A 20,589-nucleotide genomic window follows, 5' to 3' on the forward strand; every position below is an offset into this window, starting at 1 on the left:
TAAAGACGCGTAAACCCGAAAAAAAGAAATGACATAAGATATATCTCACATGTATACGGCTGTCGCAAACACATCTCTTTCGCATGACAAACAAGAAACCGCATCAAGCGGACTCACGCAGGAGAGAAGTGCAGGAAGAGCCCTGCCAAGCACAACTAAGCAATCGAGTCGAAATCAGATTTATAGTAGCGTTTCTTGAATTAGGTGTGGAAGCTGTCTGGAGAAATATATAGTTACGACAAAATCACACTTCTTTTAAATCTCTCGTTTACTGCTGCACCAAACACCAAAACTGACTCGTATTGGTATTTGGGAAGGTGCCTAAGGATGCGTGGCCGCCGGTCCCGCGCAACCACGTAGAACGCCGGATGTTACGGTTCTATAAACTTACGGCGCCCATCGCAGGAGGTTAGAAAAAAACCCACATCAGCACAGCGTAGAAGTGGCTACGTGAGGCGGCTCGACTGATAACTGTAGAAGCGTCACCCAAAACACAGGGAATCATTCTCCACTTCCGGCGGCGTTTTCTCTACTTCATTTTAAATAAAAGATGTTGATCAATAAATATTTCTAGAAACAATGGGTAAATTTGTTAATTTTTCCTTTTTCTGCATGCGTGGCTTCTGCCTCGGCTGTGTCCTTTAGTAGGTGGTGTAATTTCTGAACTCCTTGCGACTCGTGTTTCTAGTTGTCAACTGGCGCGAAAAGTTCTGTACAACTATGGAAAAGCTAGACTAGGTAACGGGTGATATTCATATTGCTTTTGGGATTGACGGCTATTGCGGGGTTTGACGACGGACGCTGTTTGGCATGATCGAACTTTCCACCTCTCTAACTCATATCATAGGTATACGCATTCGAGGATCTGTCAGCGTCATGGCGAGCCGTCACTCAAAGAAGTAATGAAGCAAAAGGAAACGTTAAACGCAGCTGGCGTTTTCTACCGCAGCAAGTCGTTCCAAGAGCATACATATCAGCTTACTACCAACTAAATCCCTTTCCTAATCTCTGGATGAGTCTAAACAAAGAACGTTGCACTAACGAAGGAATAGCGAGGCGCGTGACCGTTGCAATAGATGGTGGCAACTGAATGCATCTACAGTTAATCGTGCGGGCACCGATCGATGAGAAAACTGGCCTTCACAGCCCAGGAGATGCGAATAACTACCGACATCCAAAAGGAGTAAAAGAGGCAGCAAGATATTGACCGCCGAATAGCTGACAAATCTCTAGCTTGATTTGGCAGCGCTTAAGGAATGTGTGTGAGGAGTGGTGGCGCGGATGGGGGGCGGCCCTCCCCCCTCTTCGGTACACTCCTGTATATGGCAGTTCCCGTAACGGAGAAAATCTGCCCCAAAAAGCTACCAATGCCGGGCAGGTCACGCAGTAACTCTCAATTGAATATCTCCACATAATCAGGATGGCGCTAGCAAATAGGGACATCAGAGTTTGGCGATGGAAATGCCGGCGAATCAGTCCCAAAAGGCTGCCGTCCTGCAGGTAATTTAATCGGAGGCTGACTGCAGTGCGAGCACTTTTTCACTACCTGAAGGCAACAGACTTGCGTGCCCCACTATGGACATCCTACACCTAACTTTACTCTCTCTCTATTTCACTCCCCATTCCCCTCCCCACGTGTAGGGTAGCAAACTGGACTCAGCCTGGTTAACCTCCCTGCCTTTCCTCCTTCCCTTTTCTTTCTTTCTCTCTCTCTCTCTCTCGGAGGCTTACAAACAGCACGCATTTATGCTACCTGAAGCATTAACGATCGTTCCTTCGCGGGCAACAAGGTGGAGTCCTTTCGAAGAGATAGAGGCAGGGGCATCGCCATTCCTATAAACAGGAAGATTCCTTACATCCGACATGGGCTAATATTAATCTAAGTTAGTAATATTGAATTTATTGCGGTTGAGATTGTTTCTCACAGTTAAGTAGCCAATAGCAGCAGCAGCATATTTCTCCTCAATTTTTACAGCCGTTAAAGATTCTAGAAATTGTTTCAATTTCATCCTAGCTAAGGTTACTGAACTTGCTAGGGAGACTCCTCTGCTTGTTGAGGGAGGGGGACACCAAGGCACATCATCATGTGTGGTGATAAACCTTTCTCGACCGGCAAGGGGGACAGTCTTGTGGACGCACGCATCGGACCTTAGTCTGACTCTTTTTACAGACCTCGAACACCCAACTAGACGTGGTACCTCCTCGTGCAGGGACTCTACTCCCGACTTAACTTTTGTCATTGGGTCACGGAGTCCATTTGGGACGATACCAACATTGATCTGGGAAGTGATCATTACATTAAAACAGTCAAACTAAAGATAGCTGCTATAAAGCTAAGGGAATATAAGCTGACTGATTGGTACAAATTCCGTAAATTGAGATCGCCCCAAAACTCACCCTCAGCTACGGCTCATCCGCCGCTCGAGAGCTGGGTACAGAACTCGGATCTCAAATCAGCGCGTCGGAGAAGGTTATTTTCACCGACATACAAACGGATCAGATGGACTCTAGGCTCGCTCCCCTCCTCGAGACCAAGCAATCGATACGAGTACGGTGGAAATGTCAACGGTTGAACAGAAGACTTAGGAAGAGAACAGAAATATTGAATAAGGAAATTGAGGAACGCTGTAGAGTTCTATGCAGAGAGCAGTGGGACGAGGTGTGTCTCTCCCTGGATGGCAGACTCCGCAAAGGTGGTGGCTGGGGCTTCCTGAAACAACTCTTGGATCAGGGCGGTTTCAAGTCCAAAGCCATTCAATGGTCACTACTGCGCAAAATTTTTCACGAGGTGAGAAAAGAAATGATAGATGACAAGCTGTTAGCTGATCTAGCTAGTCATTACCTCCCGCTAAACAGGACGCAATCGTTCACCCCCCTTTCGGTCGAATACTTGGAATCTCCTAATCACGCCCTTGACGGAGATTTCTCGGAGGGTGAAATCCGCCTTGCGATTCAGATACTTAACATTAGATATGACGCTGGCTCCGATGGGGATCTCCAAGGGACTTCTGCGCAACTTCGAAGATAATTCTGCCAGTTACCAAACCAGGCAAACCAATAGAATTTAGAAAGAGGGCCGCGTTCCGAAAGAATCGAAACACGCACGTACGGTAGTCATTCCTAAGCCGGGTAAACCTCTTGGGCTTGCAAACCTGAGGCGGATCTCGCTGACATCATGCCTCGGTAAGGTCGGGGAGCATGTCGTGCTCAACCGGCTCTCGAACCATGCGGAGGAGAAATAACTTTTCCGTACCCCATGATCTGATTCAGGCCAGGAATTTCGACCCAAGATGATATGCTTATAATTAAGAAAAGGCTCATAGAAAGGATCACTCGCGGTACAAGGGTCATACTGGGTCTTGATGTAGAGAAGGCTTTCGAAACTGTACGCTACATGACAATGTTTCAGGCCATTTCGGATCTGAATGTTCTTGGTGAACGCTTTTTGCGCTATATTCAACCTTTCTTGGCGGCAGAACCGCTTCCCTGCACATTGGGGACTTAAAATAAGAATGTTATCAGCGAGGAGGCAGGGGCACTTCACAGGGCTCGGTATTGTCTCCCTTCCTGGCCAATCTCGTAATGGCCAAGCTGGCCAAAACCTTGTTGCTCACTATGGGGGTTGAACACACCATTTGTGCCGATGATGTTACTCTATGGAGCGCGGGGGGCAGCGAGGGAGAGTTGGAGGCTCGAATGAAGAAGGCGGTTAGGGTCACGGAACTCTGCATCTCTCAAGCGGGCCTGAAATGCTCGTCGAGGAAATCAGACTTGCTCTTTTACCATCCTTCCAGGCCAGGACGAAAACCCAAGGGCTGGGAGCAAGATAGAAGGCGCCATATGGTGCTCTTTGACATGTAACCGCATCCCTGAAGTAGGGTTGATCAGAGTCATTCGACTAAATATTCAAGATAACGAATCCAATGGCTAGATTATGCAAAAAATAAGTGGCAAAAGGGAAAATGGAAATGTTTCGGCGCATTCTTAATAGAAATAGAGCCATGATAGAGGAACGTGCCATTAGGCTCCTTCAGGCTTTTGTGGTTTGTCATAGTATGATCCGGCTATGCTCGATTGGAAAAAAATGGAAGATAAACGCCTCGATACCACCATGTATCGAGTCCTGAAGGTAGCGCTGGGGCTACCGCTCAATGCATTCATCCAGCTCTTTTTGAAGCTAGCAGCACACAATACCCTTGCTGAATTCGCTGAGGCTCAGCGTACAGCGCAGGTCGTCCAGTTGTGAGGCGCCATAGCGGACAGGGACATCCTGGTCACTCTGGGAAGTTCTACAGAACGCGAAAAGGATAACGTCAGACATCTTAGCAAAAAATCAGGGACGAGATTGTGGTTCGTCCCTTTTGCAGGAACGTCCACCATGACTTTATCGAAGGAAGAAGGCTCGCCCGCGCGAAGGCTATTTATGCTGAGGCTTCTGCGGATGCTGTCTTCGTAGACGCCGCCAAGGGGGTCAGTCGCGGTGCTTTTTCAGTAGCCGTAATAGACGCCCACGGATAAGCCTGCAACGTACTCCCTGTTTACACCAAGAATCCAGAGGTGGCCGAACATGGCCATTGCACTCGCTATGCTAGATCCACAGCGCTCGTTAATCTATAGTGATTCTAGGGCAGTCACTCGCGCCTTTGCTAGGGAAGTGGTAGATGCGAAGGTTACCATGTTATTTGAAGGTAAATCCAATAGTACCCACTCTATAGTTTGGTTCCCAGCCCATATGCGTGACTTCGTTGGAGGACAGCGGAATCTTACCGAATCTTCTCATAGGGCCGCGCGAGGACTTGCCAGTCGCGCTCCGCTGCAGACCCCTCGCCTCCGCCTAAGGCCTTTAAAGATTATTTTCAGACATACATGTATAATGACCTCACGAAGCGCTTCTACATAGGACGTACAGAATTCTCTTTTCCAAACAAAGGGACTTAACAGGGCGCAGTCTGTCACTCTTCGCTTACTACAGACGAACTATTACCCCAATCCTTGGCGTATGAGCCGAATCGAGCCGGAGTACAACGGATCATTCAATTGTGCACAGTGTGGTGGGCGTGTGAACTTGGGACACATGTTGTGGGGATGCCCGACGCAGGCTTCCAATCTGGAGGACAAGAGCAAGTAGGACGACGCTCTTAGGAGCAGCGAGCTACAAGAGCAACTCTGCGCCGTCCAGAAGGTCCGCGAAGCAGTGGAGAACCTAGGACTCCCCGTCCTGACGTGGGAGGTGCCCTCTACACCTTGACCTTGTGTCGTTCAGGAACCTTTAAAAAATAAAGTTCCACCTCCACCACCACCACCCTAATCTTTGATTTAGGTGCATGTTAGTTGCACTCGCACCGCGGCGTTGGTGTTCTTGGTTACCTTTAGGCGAATGCATCGTACGAACCAAACTCGGAGGTAACTGTCTTCCATTAATTAGTCGATTAATCACCAGGCCATCTTTGCGTGTGACGTCAATAATGACGTCATAACTTCCGCTTTCTACTTCTGGGTTCCCAGGAGCACCACATATATATAGTGTCGAGAAAGCCCTCCTCTCAATAATTCGACATCTAGCGATTGAACGCGAAATACTTTTTTGTCCTTCCGTAATGCAATGCCTTGGTTGGAAAAGAAATTAATGTAATATTATGCGACCAAACATGGTGCATGAAAGGAAAGCCGGCAGGGGAAGCAATTAGTTAACTGAATGTTTACCATGTTGTTATAAGCCACTGTTTTACCAGTACGCCATCGTTACCATTTTTGAGAGCAACAAATACATGAGTCCAAATAATTGCATGTTGTTAAAGGGCAGATTTGATAGATAAACCGAGCAGTTCAGCCTATAGTGCTCGTTGACTAACGTCTGCTAATTCAAGAGTGTTTTTCTGAAAAAAAAACCTTAGTAGCTCAACGAGATAATTATTTGACTACATGTGGGTAAATGTGAGTACGACAGCGGTACCAAAACCTGTGCGGCCCATTCGGCTTTGACCCCTTTGCAGCCCCAGTTCCTGGGTGCGTATTGTCTGTCAGCCACATTAGCGGATATGAATATCAATCTCAATGGACATTCATTGCATAACTCAGCGAATAGAATAGCCCTAGGGCAATTTAAATGACGCACTGAACAATAAAAGGAGGAATAGTCTTTGAAGTTATCGATCGAAGAAACGGCCCCTGTTGAAAGCAATACACAGCGTGCGTAGCTGACGCCACGGGACGCCCATTGGGGTGATTACGAGGGTCCAGCTGCAGTATGTGACTTTAGGATCCTCGTCTGTATATTGTCTCTTACCCATTTATTGCATTTAAAGAATAATAAACTGAAACTGAAACTCATTACCTAGCGGCTGTGAACAGTCTGGCCCGATGGCACGCGCTTGTGTATCTCCGTAGTCGCTACATGTGAAGCCAGTGTTCCTTTGCACGGAAAGTCTGATTTCTTGAGTGGCATGGCGACGGATGACCCGCAGTACGGATGTAGATTTATTGTGAATGAAACAGATGGGGGGGGGCGGCGAATAATTAACGCGTAGGTGGTATGGGTGCTGTCCAAATCCATGCCCCTGCGACTGCTCCCTTCGAGTAATAGAAGAAAATATGGAAGGCCATTCCTTGCTAAATAAATGTGCGGAAAGCAATAGCACAGCAAGAAACACGTCACTGACGTCATGTTTTAGACGCCAACTAATAAATAAAGTGAATTGCGGAATCCTGCCTGCGTGCTAAATTTTATCGTGAACGAGGCAGTTCTTTATCAGGAAAACTCACGTATACCTGAATCTCTTTTCTACAGAACACATCTGTCAAAAGTACCTGTCATGTGCCTATATAGAAGGCACTGCACTGAAGACCCACCATGTGGACTACAAGTCCAAAGTCACTGGTACAAGCAAATAATGCTTCATAATCAGTTGCGGCCACAGGACGTGTGCGTTCATCAATGCCCGTTGCAGAAGCGGAGCAATGACCGCCGAGGACGCTGTCGTGGTGGAAATAGCGTTTAAGAATGTCGGTGGCCCGAACCGTATGTCGAATTCAGCTTACAACCCAAGGCACACACTGCAATGGGTGAAATATACATCTTCAGGTCTGTAATAATTAGACACTGGCGTCGTTTTCCCAGTTCCTTATCTAATGGCCCTCTGTAAATACGACATTCGGTGCGTGAAACTTCGTTATATCTCTTGCAATAGGCTATCCCAGTCGGTTTGTGAATATTTTCTCAATATTGTTACGGAAAGGAAGAAGCGGGCGTCTATTTACAAATGGCTTTTATTGGCTGGGCGAACAAGCTTAGAGCAGCTATAAAAAAAAACTACCCTCTTCCTCGTCATCTCTCAGACCACCATCATAGTCCCCTTCTTCACACATTACCGACTGTGACATCACCCCCGTCGGAAAAAGCACCTTATTGGTGTGGCTCATCTGTCCGAGAAAGGTAAGGTTTGAGACGGCTGACGTGGATGATGTCAGAGAGAGGTGAATGCACCGTGGCATCCAGCGGAAACACTTCATATGTGACAGGGGTCACCTGGCGAGGGATGCGGTAAGGTCCATAGTATCGCGAGAGGAATTTCTCTGAAAGACGAACACGCCGAGTTCTATACCAGACTAGCACAAGAGCACCTGGTTCGTAATGCACGTCGTGATGGCTCTGGTCGTACCGGCACTTCTGGCGTGTCTGTGAAGCAGGAAGGCAAATGCGGGCAATCTGGCGTGCTTGGGTCGCTGTGGTTATGACATGCCGAGTGTACTCTGTCGGTGAGTCGAGCGTGGTCGAGAGGAGTGTCTCGAAAGGCAAAGTTGGCAAACGGCCGAAGAGGAGATAGAAGGGGGAATAGCCTGCTGTGTCGTGGCGTGAGGAATTGTAGGCGAACCTGACAAATGGTAGAGCAATGTCCCAGTCGCGATGATCGGAGGAAACATACATTGCTAGCATGTCAGTTAATGTGCGGTTCAGGCGTTCGGTAAGACCGTTAGTTTGAGGATGGTAAGCGGAAGTAAGTTTGTGTTTAGTAGCACATGATCGAAGTAGGTCGTCTATGACTTCGGAAAGAAAGTATCTGCCGCGATCGGTGAGAAGTTGACGAGGTGCACCGTGGTGCAAGATAACATTGCGAAGCAAGAAATCAGCGACGTCTGTAGCGCAGCTGGTCCGTAGGGCTCTAGTAATAGCATAGCGAGTTGTATAGTCCGTAGCGACGTCAATCCACATATTTCCGCCATTAGATATAGGGAATGGTCCGAGAATATCAACACCAAAGCGAAAAAAAGGGACGGCCGGTGTATCCAAAGGCTGCAGCAGCCCGGCCGGAGGCGCAGCTGGTCTTTTCCGGCGTCGACACGACTCACACGCGGCAACATAGCACCGAACGGAGCGGTTGAGACGGGGCCAGAAAAACCGTCGCCGAATTCGGTCATAGGTCCGCGTAACGCCAAGGTGTCCAGCGGTGGGAACGTCGTGCAGTTGCTGCAGTACAGTCTGTCGCAGATGAGACGGAATGACGGTTAGGAGCTCGGGCACGTCGGGGTGCATGTTGCGGCGATACAGGATGCCATTTTGTAGTACGAACATGTGAAGGGATGGGTCAGACGGATCAGAGAGGAGGCGTTCGATAATCGGGCGTAACGACTCATCACATTGTTGTTCAGCGCCAATGTCTTGCAAGGCAGAGAGCGAAAGAACGCAGATCGGTGCGACATCCACTAAGCCGTCCGGTATATCGACTGGATGACCAGACAGGCAGTCGGCGTCCTGATGTAGACGACCCGACTTGTAGACAACAGTGTATGTGTATTCCTGCAGCCGTAGGGCCCAGCGACCGAGGCGTCCGGTGGAATCCTTAAGGGAGGAAAGCCAACAAAGGGCGTGGTGATCGGTTGTAACTGTAAATGGCCGACCATATATATAGGGTCTGAACTCGCCCACTGCCCAAATGAAGGCGAGACACTCGCGCTCAGTAATCAAGTAATTGCGCTCTGCGGGAGAGAGGAGGCGGCTGGCGTAGGTGATGATGCGGTCATGCCCACATTAGCGTTGAGCTTAAACTGCGCCGATGCCGTAGCCACTAGCGTCAGTGCGGATTTCTGTCGTAGCGGAGGCATCAAAATGGGCGAGAACAGGAGGTGTGGTGAGCAGCGTGATTAGCTGCGAGAAAGCAGACGCTTGTTCAGAGCCCCAACAGAAAGGAACGTCTTTCTTCAGGAGCTCAGTCAGGGGACGGGCAACATAGCCGAAATTTTCCACAAACCTGCGGAAGTACGAGCAAAGGCCAACAAATATGCGAACATCTTTGGCACAAGTTGGTACGGAGAAATTCTGCACAGCGTGAACTTTAGCGGGGTCGGGGAGAATGCCTGACGAATCGATGAGGTGTCCGAGCATGATTATTTGGCGGTGACCGAAGTGGCACTTGGACGAGTTGAGCTGCAAGCCAGCGGTGCGAAAAACAGAAAGAACAGACGAAAGTCTTTCAAGATGAGTCGCAAAAGTTAAAGACAATACGATGACGTCATCCAAGTAGCACAAACAGACGGACCATTTCAAACCACGCAAGAGCATGTCCATCATCCGTTCAAAGGTCGCCGTGGCATTGCACAAGCCAAAAGGCATTATCCGGAACTGATATAGGCCATCTGGTGTGACGAATGCGGTCTTTTCACGGTCCATTTCATCCACGGTAATTTGCGAATATCCAGAGCGAAGGTCTATAGATGAAAAATAAGTGGCACCGTGGAGACAATCCAGAGCATCGTCAATGCGGGGAAGTTGATATACATCTTTCTTGGTGATCGTGTTTAGATGACGATAGTCAACGCAGAATCGCCAGCTGTTATCCTTCTTTTTGACGAGAACAACAGGGGACGCCCACGGGCTGGAAGAGTGTTCAATAATTCCTTTGGCAAGCGTCTTGTCAACCTCGCTCTGGATAGCGTGTCGCTCAGAAGGCGACACCCGGTATGGGCGTCGGCGAACAGGCGCTGCATCGCGGTATTTATACGATGCTTCACGACCGTAGTTTGACACAAAGGGCGATTGTTCAGGTCGAAAATGTCGGAGTAGGACTTGAGGAGGCAACGGAGCTCTGCGGCTTGTTGGGTCGAGAGGTCCGGTGCAATCATCTTTGTAAGGTCGTCGGTCGGGGCTGATGTAGACGGCGGAGAATGAGCATTAGTCGAAGACGGCGCAACAGATAGAGCGGAAATGTGGCACTCGTACGTCGGTGACAACGTGGCAAGAGACATGCCTCGAGGAATTACTTGTGGGCACTGTCCGAAATTTAGGATGGGAAGGCATGTCTGATTGTCCGCAACAGAAACGATGGTGTGTGGGAAGGAGACATTGTGAGAAAGCAGGACTGAAGTCGCGGGAGTAAGAACGTAGTCACCGTCAGGTACAGGTGGGCAGGATAAGACAGGGAGGCAGGTTGCTGCAAGAGATGGCAGGCGTATAAAATCCGCGGAACAAAGCTGAGTTGCAGATTGAGCAGGAAGGTCAACGGGAACAGGTAGAGGTAGGTCAAGTTGTACAATGCCGGCGGAACAGTCAATCAGAGCAGAACAGGCGGCCAGAAAGTCGAGTCCGAGGATCACATTGTGAGGGCAACGTTCGAGCACACTAAACAAAACGGACGTGTGGCGACCGGCGACACTGACACGAGCAGAACACATTCCAAGCACAATCGGAGTTCCACCGTCGGCGACCTGGAGCAGTCGAGTCGGAGCAGGAGTCAGTACTTTCTTCAAGCGCGTTCGAAGCTCCGCACTCATAATGGAAATTTGGGCTCCAATGTCGATGAGTGCTGTGACGGGCAAACCATCCACGTCCACGTTCAGAAGGATCCGATTAGTAGGCAGGGTGAGCAGAGGAATTTCAGGCCGGTGTTATGGAGCAGCGTCACCTCCAGGAGCTGCCCCAGTTAGTTTGCCGTCGGAGAGCGGCTACGGTAAGCTGGGGTTGGAGAGCGACGCAGCTGGGGCGAACGGGAGCGGCGACTATGGGTTGATGATGGTCGGCTGGTCGCGGTGGCTCGAGCGTTGTCAGGTGCGTCTTCAGCCTCGGTGGAGATGGATGGCGGGTGGGGATTCAGTGGGGAGCGGCGGTAGGCGGGAAAGCTTGGTCGAGAGTGGGCTGGCCAGGAACTTCGACAGTGGCGAGAGATGTGGCCCACACGTCCATAGTAAAAGCAGATGGGTCTATCATCATGGGTGCGCCATTCGGCCGGGTTGCGATAGCCCGGATATGGACCGTATTGGCTCCAGCGAACAGGGGCAGAGGCAGCAGACGAATTAAAGTCAGGACGGCTGGCGGAGCAAATGGACGGAAGACCTACATTGGCATGTTCTTGGCTAATGACCGACTGAATCAGTGACACAAGCGGCCTGGAATCGTCAAAGCACTGCGTCACAATATGATTCATAGTCGTAGAAATATGGAGAGCTACTGCGTAATTTTTATGATTGTGCACTTTCTCAATAATTACTGTCGCCATAGTAGTTTTATGGTAAGTCTGTCATAAATCAAAATTATGGCATCTATTGATTTTCAGTGAGCACCGTTATTGTCATTCCTCCACTAAAATAACCTATATGCGACATTGGTATTGTAAATTCTTTCGGCGGTACTCAATCTTGACATCGAGTTTTTGTCGTCGATTGTATTGATAGAGGAAACGAAATGGTTTGATGCGCGCAAGTTATATAGAGTATATTGTTAATATTTGAAGTCTGTGTACTGCTCTTTTTTACCAACACTTGCTACACGTAAGAACGTAACGTAAGAAGTCAGTATTTTTTTAATCAGCACAGGGAAAGTATAGCTGCACCCACCTGCTAGAAGTCATCTTTATAGGAAATATATAGCGCGAAAATTACTTTCTACGCCCCCACATTTGACGAGTGTATGCAGCAAGCAATAGACAATCAGGCTGGCGTTGCGAACGGGTGGCGCCAATTTGACTGCGACTGGGGACGTTGTCGGTTTTGTATGAATGGCTACGACTGCGAAGGTTCTGGCTGCAAATATGGCCAGCGAAGTTCTCGTGTGAGCATGTGTCACTGAGGACAGAGATCTAATATTACAACAATATACAAGGATCTTATTCATACATACGGGCTGTTATAGATGCTGCGCTGTTATATAAGCATGGAGATGTTGCCTTGGGGCGCTGCACATTCGCGATGTATTTAGCTGCAGTTTGTCTAGATTTATTGCGGAATCTCGTACATTGGCTTTCAGTTTTAGACAAGGGCACATACGCCGCCAGTGGTTGCAAAGTGCGAGGTCAGGCGCTTTCTGTCTGCTTATGCAGCAGAAGGCGTGCAGTCTTCTCGAATTGGCTATAGCCCAGTCAGCCAATTGTCGCATACCATGTCATAGCCTCTGCCGTGCACTACACTACATTGCAGGAGCCTGAATGAAGTGTAGGAGAAAAAAACAGACGTAATTTGTGTCCCCGCTAATTGAAGTTTGTCGCCGGCTCCTAATCAGTAGCAAAAATATTTACAGCTTAACGTTTATGGAACATCGCGTTGCACCTTTATATTTCAATCTTCACGATGTAGCTAAAACCAGTGGTTAAATATCGTCGATGAACGTTACTCAGTCAAACATTGGCGCGTGCAACTAGAGTGTTTGAAGATATCTGTACCATGGTTTTAGATTGATAGCCTAGAAAGAGAATGTGCAGTGCAGTACACGGCTTACTCGACGTATAAAGCAATTATGCCGGCTAGAAGTCTATCTCTGGCAGTGGTATCCTCGAACAACAAATTCACATCACCATCACCACCAGCCGATTTTTATGTGCAGTGCCGGAGCCCTCCAGGACGCAGGTCATCTCACTGAGTTCGCTAATTGCTGATTTCCTCCGTCAGCTCATCTCATCTTATGCTTGCAAATTTGCTTAGTTCATCCATTACATTGTTCTCAGCGGGCGTCCACTGCGCTTCCGTTCCTGAAAAACCCATTCGGCAAATATACTGAACCGTCCATTATTTTCCCATCCTTATTTTTAATTTTACTTTCAACTATAATATCGGCTTCGCAAGTTTGCTGTCGGGTCTTCACCGCTCTGTTCCTGTCTTCTAATGGTATGCCTATTATTTTTCGTTCCACCGCTTATTCAGCGTTTCTTAGCCTCTTCTAAAGCTTCTCACACTTTGTCCCAAGTTGTGGCTTGAAATTGACGTAGAGCATCGAGTTTGCAAGGCTATGGACCAGTGTTTACGATGACGAAGTTTCAAGAGGACAATGAACTTCCGAGGCTAGCACGGGCTGCTGCCTCTTGGCCAAGTGCGGCGTATTTGTTTGTAAATACATCTGCATGTAGCTTGTAGTATGCGTCTTCCTACGCAATACATTGGGGGGGGGGGGTGGACGATCCCTGCACCCCATCACGGAGCTTCGCAATGGACGGTACGTCGAGCCTGCCATTATGGCTCCCGGTGACGACTGCTCGACTGAAGCGACTCCGACACGTGCTACCACTTCGGCGACCTATATCGTACTCTCCGCTCCCCGGGATCCTGGCATATTCTAGGGAAAATATGGGGAAGACGTCAATGACTGAATCAGCCTGTACGAACGCGACACTACCAATTACCTGTGGGGCCCTACTATCATGTCGGCCAACCTATTATTTTACCTGGGTGGCACACCTCAGTTTTAGTCTCGGACGCATGAAGATGAGCTCACCAGTACGTGTACACTTAAGCAAAAGCTCCTCAACTTGTTTGATAACCCTTACGGTCACCAACTTGCCGCGAAGAAGGCGTTAGCCAGCAGCGTGCAGACGTCAACAGAGCCCTGCGTCACGTAGATTGAAGACGTCTTGGATGTATGCCGCAAATAAGACGCACACATAACTGAATCAGACAAAAGGTTTCGCACATTCCCAAAGGCATTGCCGATGACGCCTCCAACTTGCTAGTCTTCAACAACGTGGTGACGGTGGACCCAGTTATCAAAGGGTGCCGCCGCCTGGAACTCGCAAAAGCCGACTTATCGACCAACAGTTCGCCCGTTTTCCAAACGCCGCGGCGACATCTCTCGGGGCCGACGGTACTCGTCTCAACAACACTGGCGATGTTACCAGGATCATCCAGCAAGTGATTGAAGCTGCCTTTCCGGTTGTCTTCCACACCAGCTCCTCCAACTCACCTGCTGTGACGGTTTCCTTGATCCAGGCAGTTCTCAACCCGGAGTTTGTGAACATGGGTCTCCCCGCCGTGTGCTCGGCCCATCGCCCTGATGCCCACTCTGATTCTTCTATTCCGCCCCGTCCCACATGTTACTACCCACCAGGTTTCCGCAACGTATCTTAATGGCGCCTTGCTGACGACAAGCCCATTTTTTCTCACTGCCGTCGAATCGGGCACATTTCTCGCCACTGTTCCTGTGCTGAGCGCCAAGTTAGTCACGCATAAGTTTGCAGATTGCTTGCCAAGAACAATATTGAACCGTTGTGTAGTCCATATTGTACTGGTTAAAAAGAAAGATGGCTATTTTGCGCGGGGAATCGGCACCTTAACAGGGTTACAATAACGACATGTATCCCGTAACTCGCATTGATGACGCCCTTGACTGGCTCCACGGCGCTCGCTATTTCTCTGACAGATTGCTGAGGACGATCTAGAGCGCGAAAACACTGCCTTTTGAGCACCCGAAGGTGTTTATCAATCTCATTGATGCCATACGGTGTATGTAAATGCTTATCATATTGACCAATAATAAAGACGAGGACAGGGACACGTACCGCCCGTGGCATCGTTTTCTGTTCTCTTCTCCTGTCCTCGTCTTTATCGGCGTTCAATATGATATGCAGCAACCACCAACAAGGCCAAACACAAGTTCTTCTGAGGTATATGTAACACTCCGGCACATTTGCGCCCATGATGGACTCTCTCCTTCACGGTTTCAAATGGTCCAGCTGCCTGTGCTCATTGGACGACGTTATATTATTCTCCCCAACATTCGCTACGCTACCCTCAACAGTCCTGGACGCTCTTCGTCGAGCCGGTCTGCAACTCAACGCGTCTAAGTGCCACTTTGGACGTCGCCCAATAAGCGTCCTTGGAAATCTTGTTGATGCAAACGGAGTGCAACCGGATCGAGGCAAAATCCGTGCTGTTTCGCACTTCCCTTTTCGGAAGTGCATGAAGGATTTGCACGGCCTCATCGACGTTTGCCATTACTTCTGCCATTTCGTGAAAAATTTCGCGGTCGTAGCAAGGCCACTAACCGATCTTTTGAAGAAAGACGCCGCTTTTTCGGTGAGGCGATAACGAGGCCTCTGCGTTCTCGCATCTAATCGACCGGCTTACAACGCCACCCGTTCTGGACCATTTCTGTCCTTCTGTGCCTACCGAATTTCGTACTGATGCCAGCGGCCACGGAATCGGCGCAGTACTAGCACAACGCCACCGTTGCAACAATCACTTTATCGCTTACAGCAGGTTCCCCGCATCCTCTGAGCGCAACTATTCCATCGCTGAGCTGGAGTCTCTAGCCGTAGTTTGGGCGGTTGCGAAGTTCCTCCCATACTTGTATGACCGACCCTTTTCAGTCGTCACAGATCATCACGCACTTTGCTGGTTGTGCTCACTGAAAGATACTAAAGGAAGATTTGGTCGCTGGGCGTTACGCCTCCAAGAATATTCGTATTCTGTCATCTACATATCTGGCCGTCTCCTCTAGGACGCTGCTCGCTAACATTGCCGCTGAGCAGTACAGGGACCTATCGCTGCTAGAACTCATCAAGCGTTTGAACTGTTCACCTGCCGATGCCTCCGTTTGCCGATATGTACTCTAAGGTGGTATTCTGTAGCGAAGGAACTTCCTCGCTGACAGGTTTGATCTTCTTCTTGTCATGCCAAAACACCTGCGGTGAACTGTGCTGTTTGATTTCCGTAACGCATCCTTGGGGTAACTTGAACGTACGAGCGCGTTCGCAGCCGCTTTTAGTGGCTCCGTCGCCCTCGCTCAGTCCGACGCTATGTTGCTGACTCCTGCAAGCGCCGAAAAGCACCTCAGGTGCTATCAGCCGGTCACCTCCAACAGATCTCCGTTCCTGCGGAACTGTTCTTTTGTGTTGAGTTAGATCTCCTCGGCCTCTTTCTCACGTCATCCTTTAGAAAAAAATTGGAGGACGTTTAAGATTTGCCTTCTAGAGTGGAGCGCGATAGCGTTATCGCACCCCGTTCGCACCGCCCATTCATTCGCTCGGCATGCTCTTGACGAGACGAAGGCGAGAAGCAGGCGAGTGGCTCGTCACCTGTCAGGGCTGTGCCGTACATTGCGAGGAGGGGCTCTTCTGTGTTTTCCATAAGATAGCTCTGCGTGTGCGCCAAGCGCAGAAGAAATGTAGCGGAAACGTATTTCGCTACTCGTTTAACTGCGACTTCTGTAATTTACATGCTCATAATTACCAATATACACCACAATACAACTTTCTACGGCACATTTCGAAGGAACTTCCTTTGAAACGTGTCTCGCTTTGAACCATCGAACTCATGGCTGAGTGGTAGCGTATCCGTCTCACACTCCGGAGACCCTGGTTCGATTCCCACCCAGCCCATCTTATAACTTGTTTTTATTTATGAATTGCCTTCTGGGATTTTTCGCTCACGGCCAACGTCGCCAACGCCGACGACACCGGCTTTTCTGCGGCACGAACTCCTTAACGCTGTCGCGTTAAAAAACGGCTAGCTGTTGCAACTGATTACGCGACCGGGTACACCATCATGCGGGCTCACCCGACCAGTTGCGTCCCTGACGTCGCTGACTTTCTATTGCATGACATTACATTGCTTCATGGCGCCCCGAGAGAGCTGCTTACTGACCGTGGTCGTAACTTCTTATTGAAAGTTATCACCGACATTGTGCTCTCCTGCCACACTCAACACAAACTGACCACCTCATACCATCCTCAAACCAATGCGCTGAAGGAGCTGTTTATGCATGTCTGGAAGGAGCAACACGACTGGGACATTTCCCTTCTTTATGTCGCATATGCATACGACTCTTCTCGGCACGACACCGCTGCATTTTCTTCATTTTATCTATTTTGCGGTCGCGAACCCGCATTGCCCCGGGATATGGCACTTCCTCCTGCTGAGACCTCAACGACCGAGTATGCACACGCCGACCATGCGCGTCAGCTTGCACGTACTCGACTGACGGCCTCGCAAACCACTCAGAAGCGTCTGTAAGACGCCCGCCATCGTGGCGCACAGTTTTCGTGTACTGCGCTCGTGCTCGTGTGGTCGCCCTCTCGTCATGTCAGGCTTTCAGAGAAAGTCCGTTCGCGATACACGGGCCCTACCACGTGCTCCGCCAGGCGACGCCATTGACGTACAAAGGTTCTCCTCTCAGTTCGACCTCCCTCTCTACTCTGTCATCCAGTAATATGGTGCACGTCAGTATGCGTGTGGCCTACTACACTGTTTCCGAGCCCGGCCTTCAGTTATTCCGGGACAGGGTTTTTGCCGCCGCGAGTAGTGCTTCGCACAAGCATTTACGATGACGAAGAGGCCAGTAGTGTGAAGACGCAACGAGAATTAGAGTTAGCGCGGGCTCTTGCCTCTTCGAAAGTACGGCATATTTGTTTACAAAGATATCTCTATGTAGCTTCTCGTCCGCGCATTCCTATGTAACAATAAGCTCAAGGCCCGAAGTTCGATTGCTTGTCCAGGCCATTATGTTCTTCATGCTAGGGGTGGCACAGGATACCGCCAAGAAAGAAATTCCGAAAGCCAGCAGGACCATGCTAGTTCAGCTGCAATTAAATTAGGAAGCCCGTAAGTTGTAGTTATTGCCAGTTATTGCAAAAATTCCTCACCGCCGAAGCATTCTGGCCTCGGCTTTCATCACGAATATTGAAATTTACACGTGGCCTTCAGTCCCTGGTGGCTGAGGCACGCCTAACCGAGGCCACGGTCAGACTTCTGACTTTGCAGAGGATGCTAAGAACATCTAGAAAGAAACTGAAACTGGCAATGCTCAACGCATGAACCCTATCAAGCGAACACCGCTCCGATGAGGCTGGCCATAACGCGTATTGCCTAGCTTCCGGAAATGCAGAGAACCCACCTGTTATCAGGGCTACTTTGCCTTTCAGGTCCGGCATCCTACGCTCGAGAGAAAGCGAGCACTCAATGTCCCAGCGGCGGGCTTGAAGTGGTGCGCGAGGCGGGGCCTTGTCGCGTTAGCTGACGGCTTTGCGGTGGCCACTAGAGCCGCGCGACGACCGAGCTGACAACTGTCTGTGGCAATTAAGGGAAAGCTACTGCGCCAGAGCGCGCACAAGTGAGAGCGCTCCCGAAAAGAGTCCCGTGTTTTCATTCACGTTAATTTGTGCTCGGGAAGAGAAAACCGAAACACCTTATTCGCAACAGTTAAATAACATAAAACACACTATTGAATGTAAAACGTTAATTATTTTCCTTTACTTATTCCAGCAGGCGGCCGTATCGGTTACCAACGACGTGGCAGAGGCTAGAGCCATGGCTAGCAGCGCGTCGTAGCGCGTTGCGACCTAATTATTTTCTTTCTATTTATTTTAGTCGCTTTCAACCGCATGAACGAATAACAGATGAGTTCATGTTGGCGTTGAAGCCGTAAATAGCTGCAGCGCGTTCGTAGCGTCCTATTTCATTTTGCATTCTTTCTTTAATCATGCGTCGCAGCGTTTCCGCTGCCAGCCATGTTAGAAACATTGACGAGGTTGGAAAAAAATAGAAAATAAAATAGTTCCTTTAAAAAGGCGGCCTATGAACACATGTACATCGGTGCAGGAGCCTTTTTGCTCATTTCTTCAAAAAGGTCGCGCGAAGGAACTGCTGGAAAAAGAATGGCGCAGCAGTTTTGCGAAAAAAAATGGGCTCTTTCGAAAGCCAGGCGCGGCAATAATTTGATTTTTTTTTATGTTGAGCAAATAGCACAAGGACATAGAAGCAAAACAGACACACAAGTGCTAATTACCAAGAAGAAGACGAAAATAAACTTTAATAAAGAAATGGTCAGGCGGTTTTGGTTGTGGTGGCCTCACGTGGCGGCTCGATGTCCTTGAACACGGACGGCACATTCGGCTCGCCGGACGGCCCAGAGCTGGTCTTCGAGCTCATAATTTCTGAGAGCCGTTTCTCAGCGGTGGTGTCAGTTAATTTCCAGCACAGATTTATTTCCGGTACAGATGCCACTTTTTATACCCTCCTTTTTTCTCCAGCTTTTTTCACAAGCAAGTGTCTACTGACAAGGTAACAGAGCACATGATAGTACAACACACGTGCAGATTAGGCATAGGCTATTACGTTGAACGGATGCGCTAGAAATCAATTCCTGTTTGACAGTGACAGGGACGATTTGCTAACACAAGCATCACCAGATTCTTCAATGTGAGCACTTTCACTGATAAGATGAGTTAATTCGCATTTGCTTCTCCCAGTATGAACTATGTATTTGACGCGTAAACGCCCCTGCACTTGTGATAATGAATTGGGAGGAAGTAATCCGGCGAAGGGTTGTTAACTTGATTGAAGTGCTCCCTAAGCCTAGCATTGATGCATCTGCTGGTTCAACAATATATAGGTATTTCCATGGGTCCACGGAATTCTGTAAATAACACAGGTCCTGCAGTTAACGTACCCTTTCTCTGCTGCTTATCGCACGTGTCTCTCATTATGCCATAGGACCTTGCTTTTCCACGCAAGCCGATAAGCTTGTTCGTAGCTGAGAATACTATGTAAACCTTTCCACGTAGTTCTATCTTCTTCAGGTTATGTGATAGGCGGTGAATGTATGGAATTAGAGCGAACGTTTTCTTTTAACAGACTGTGCGCTAGCTGACGTCAAGAAACTAGCCTTTCCAGACTGCGTTGCTCTGAGCAATGCTTCAGCAATTGACACAATCTATTTATGTGGAACCCAGCCCCGCAATCAATTGTCACAAGTGTAGACGCGTTCCCCGGTTTAAAGATGCAGTTATCAGCGCGAGAAGCAAATGTGAATTAACCCGTCTATCGTTTAAAGTGTTCGCTTTGAAGAGTTTGGCGACGTTTGTGTTAGCAAATCGTTACTGTCACTATCCACTAAGGAGTAGGGAATCTCGCGCATTTATTCAACATAATAGCTTTTGCCTAGTCTTCAAGTATTTTATACTATCATGTGTTCTGTTAGCTTGTCCGTAGACACGTGCTTGTGAAAAAAAAGCGAGAGGGAAAGTGAGGGTATGAAAAGTGACGTATGTCGCGGATATAAATTGTTGTTGGAAGTAAGCACCTGTGGGTTTCTCTTCAATGTCCTTGAGCTAGTTGCGCTATAGAAAAAAAAACTTCAAAATGTTACACGAACAATCCCAAAGATCTACCCTGTAGTATTTGCAGTATAGAAATAATGCGCGCACTCTCGACCTTTTCTCCTTGATCATACGTTTTCACGCATTCTACGTATTCTACCTACTGCACGGATCTGCACTACTGTTTCCTCAAAATACGCTCCACATCCAAAGGGCATCATGAATCTACAAGGACAAATTCTCAGTAATGAGAAGACAATTCCACGGCTTTGAAGAGAGTAGGTGATGACCCCGGGCACGG

General features: G+C 48.8%; 1 protein-coding gene across 1 annotated transcript in view; it reads right to left on the bottom strand.

Annotated features, from left to right (window-relative positions):
* LOC142574367 (meso-2,3-butanediol dehydrogenase-like) overlaps window positions 1–18,234 on the bottom strand; it is a 67,648-nt gene extending 49,414 nt beyond the window's left edge. The window contains exon 1 of the mRNA XM_075683468.1: window positions 18,086–18,234. Within this exon, the coding sequence (XP_075539583.1) occupies window positions 18,086–18,122 (37 nt within the window). The 5' untranslated portion in view covers window positions 18,123–18,234. The remainder of the gene's footprint in view (window positions 1–18,085) is intronic.
* Between the last annotated feature and the right edge of the window lie 2,355 nt (window positions 18,235–20,589).

The sequence above is a fragment of the Dermacentor variabilis genome, chromosome 3 (genome assembly GCF_050947875.1).
Source record: "Dermacentor variabilis isolate Ectoservices chromosome 3, ASM5094787v1, whole genome shotgun sequence".
In the NCBI taxonomy this organism is placed as follows: domain Eukaryota; kingdom Metazoa; phylum Arthropoda; class Arachnida; order Ixodida; family Ixodidae; genus Dermacentor; species Dermacentor variabilis.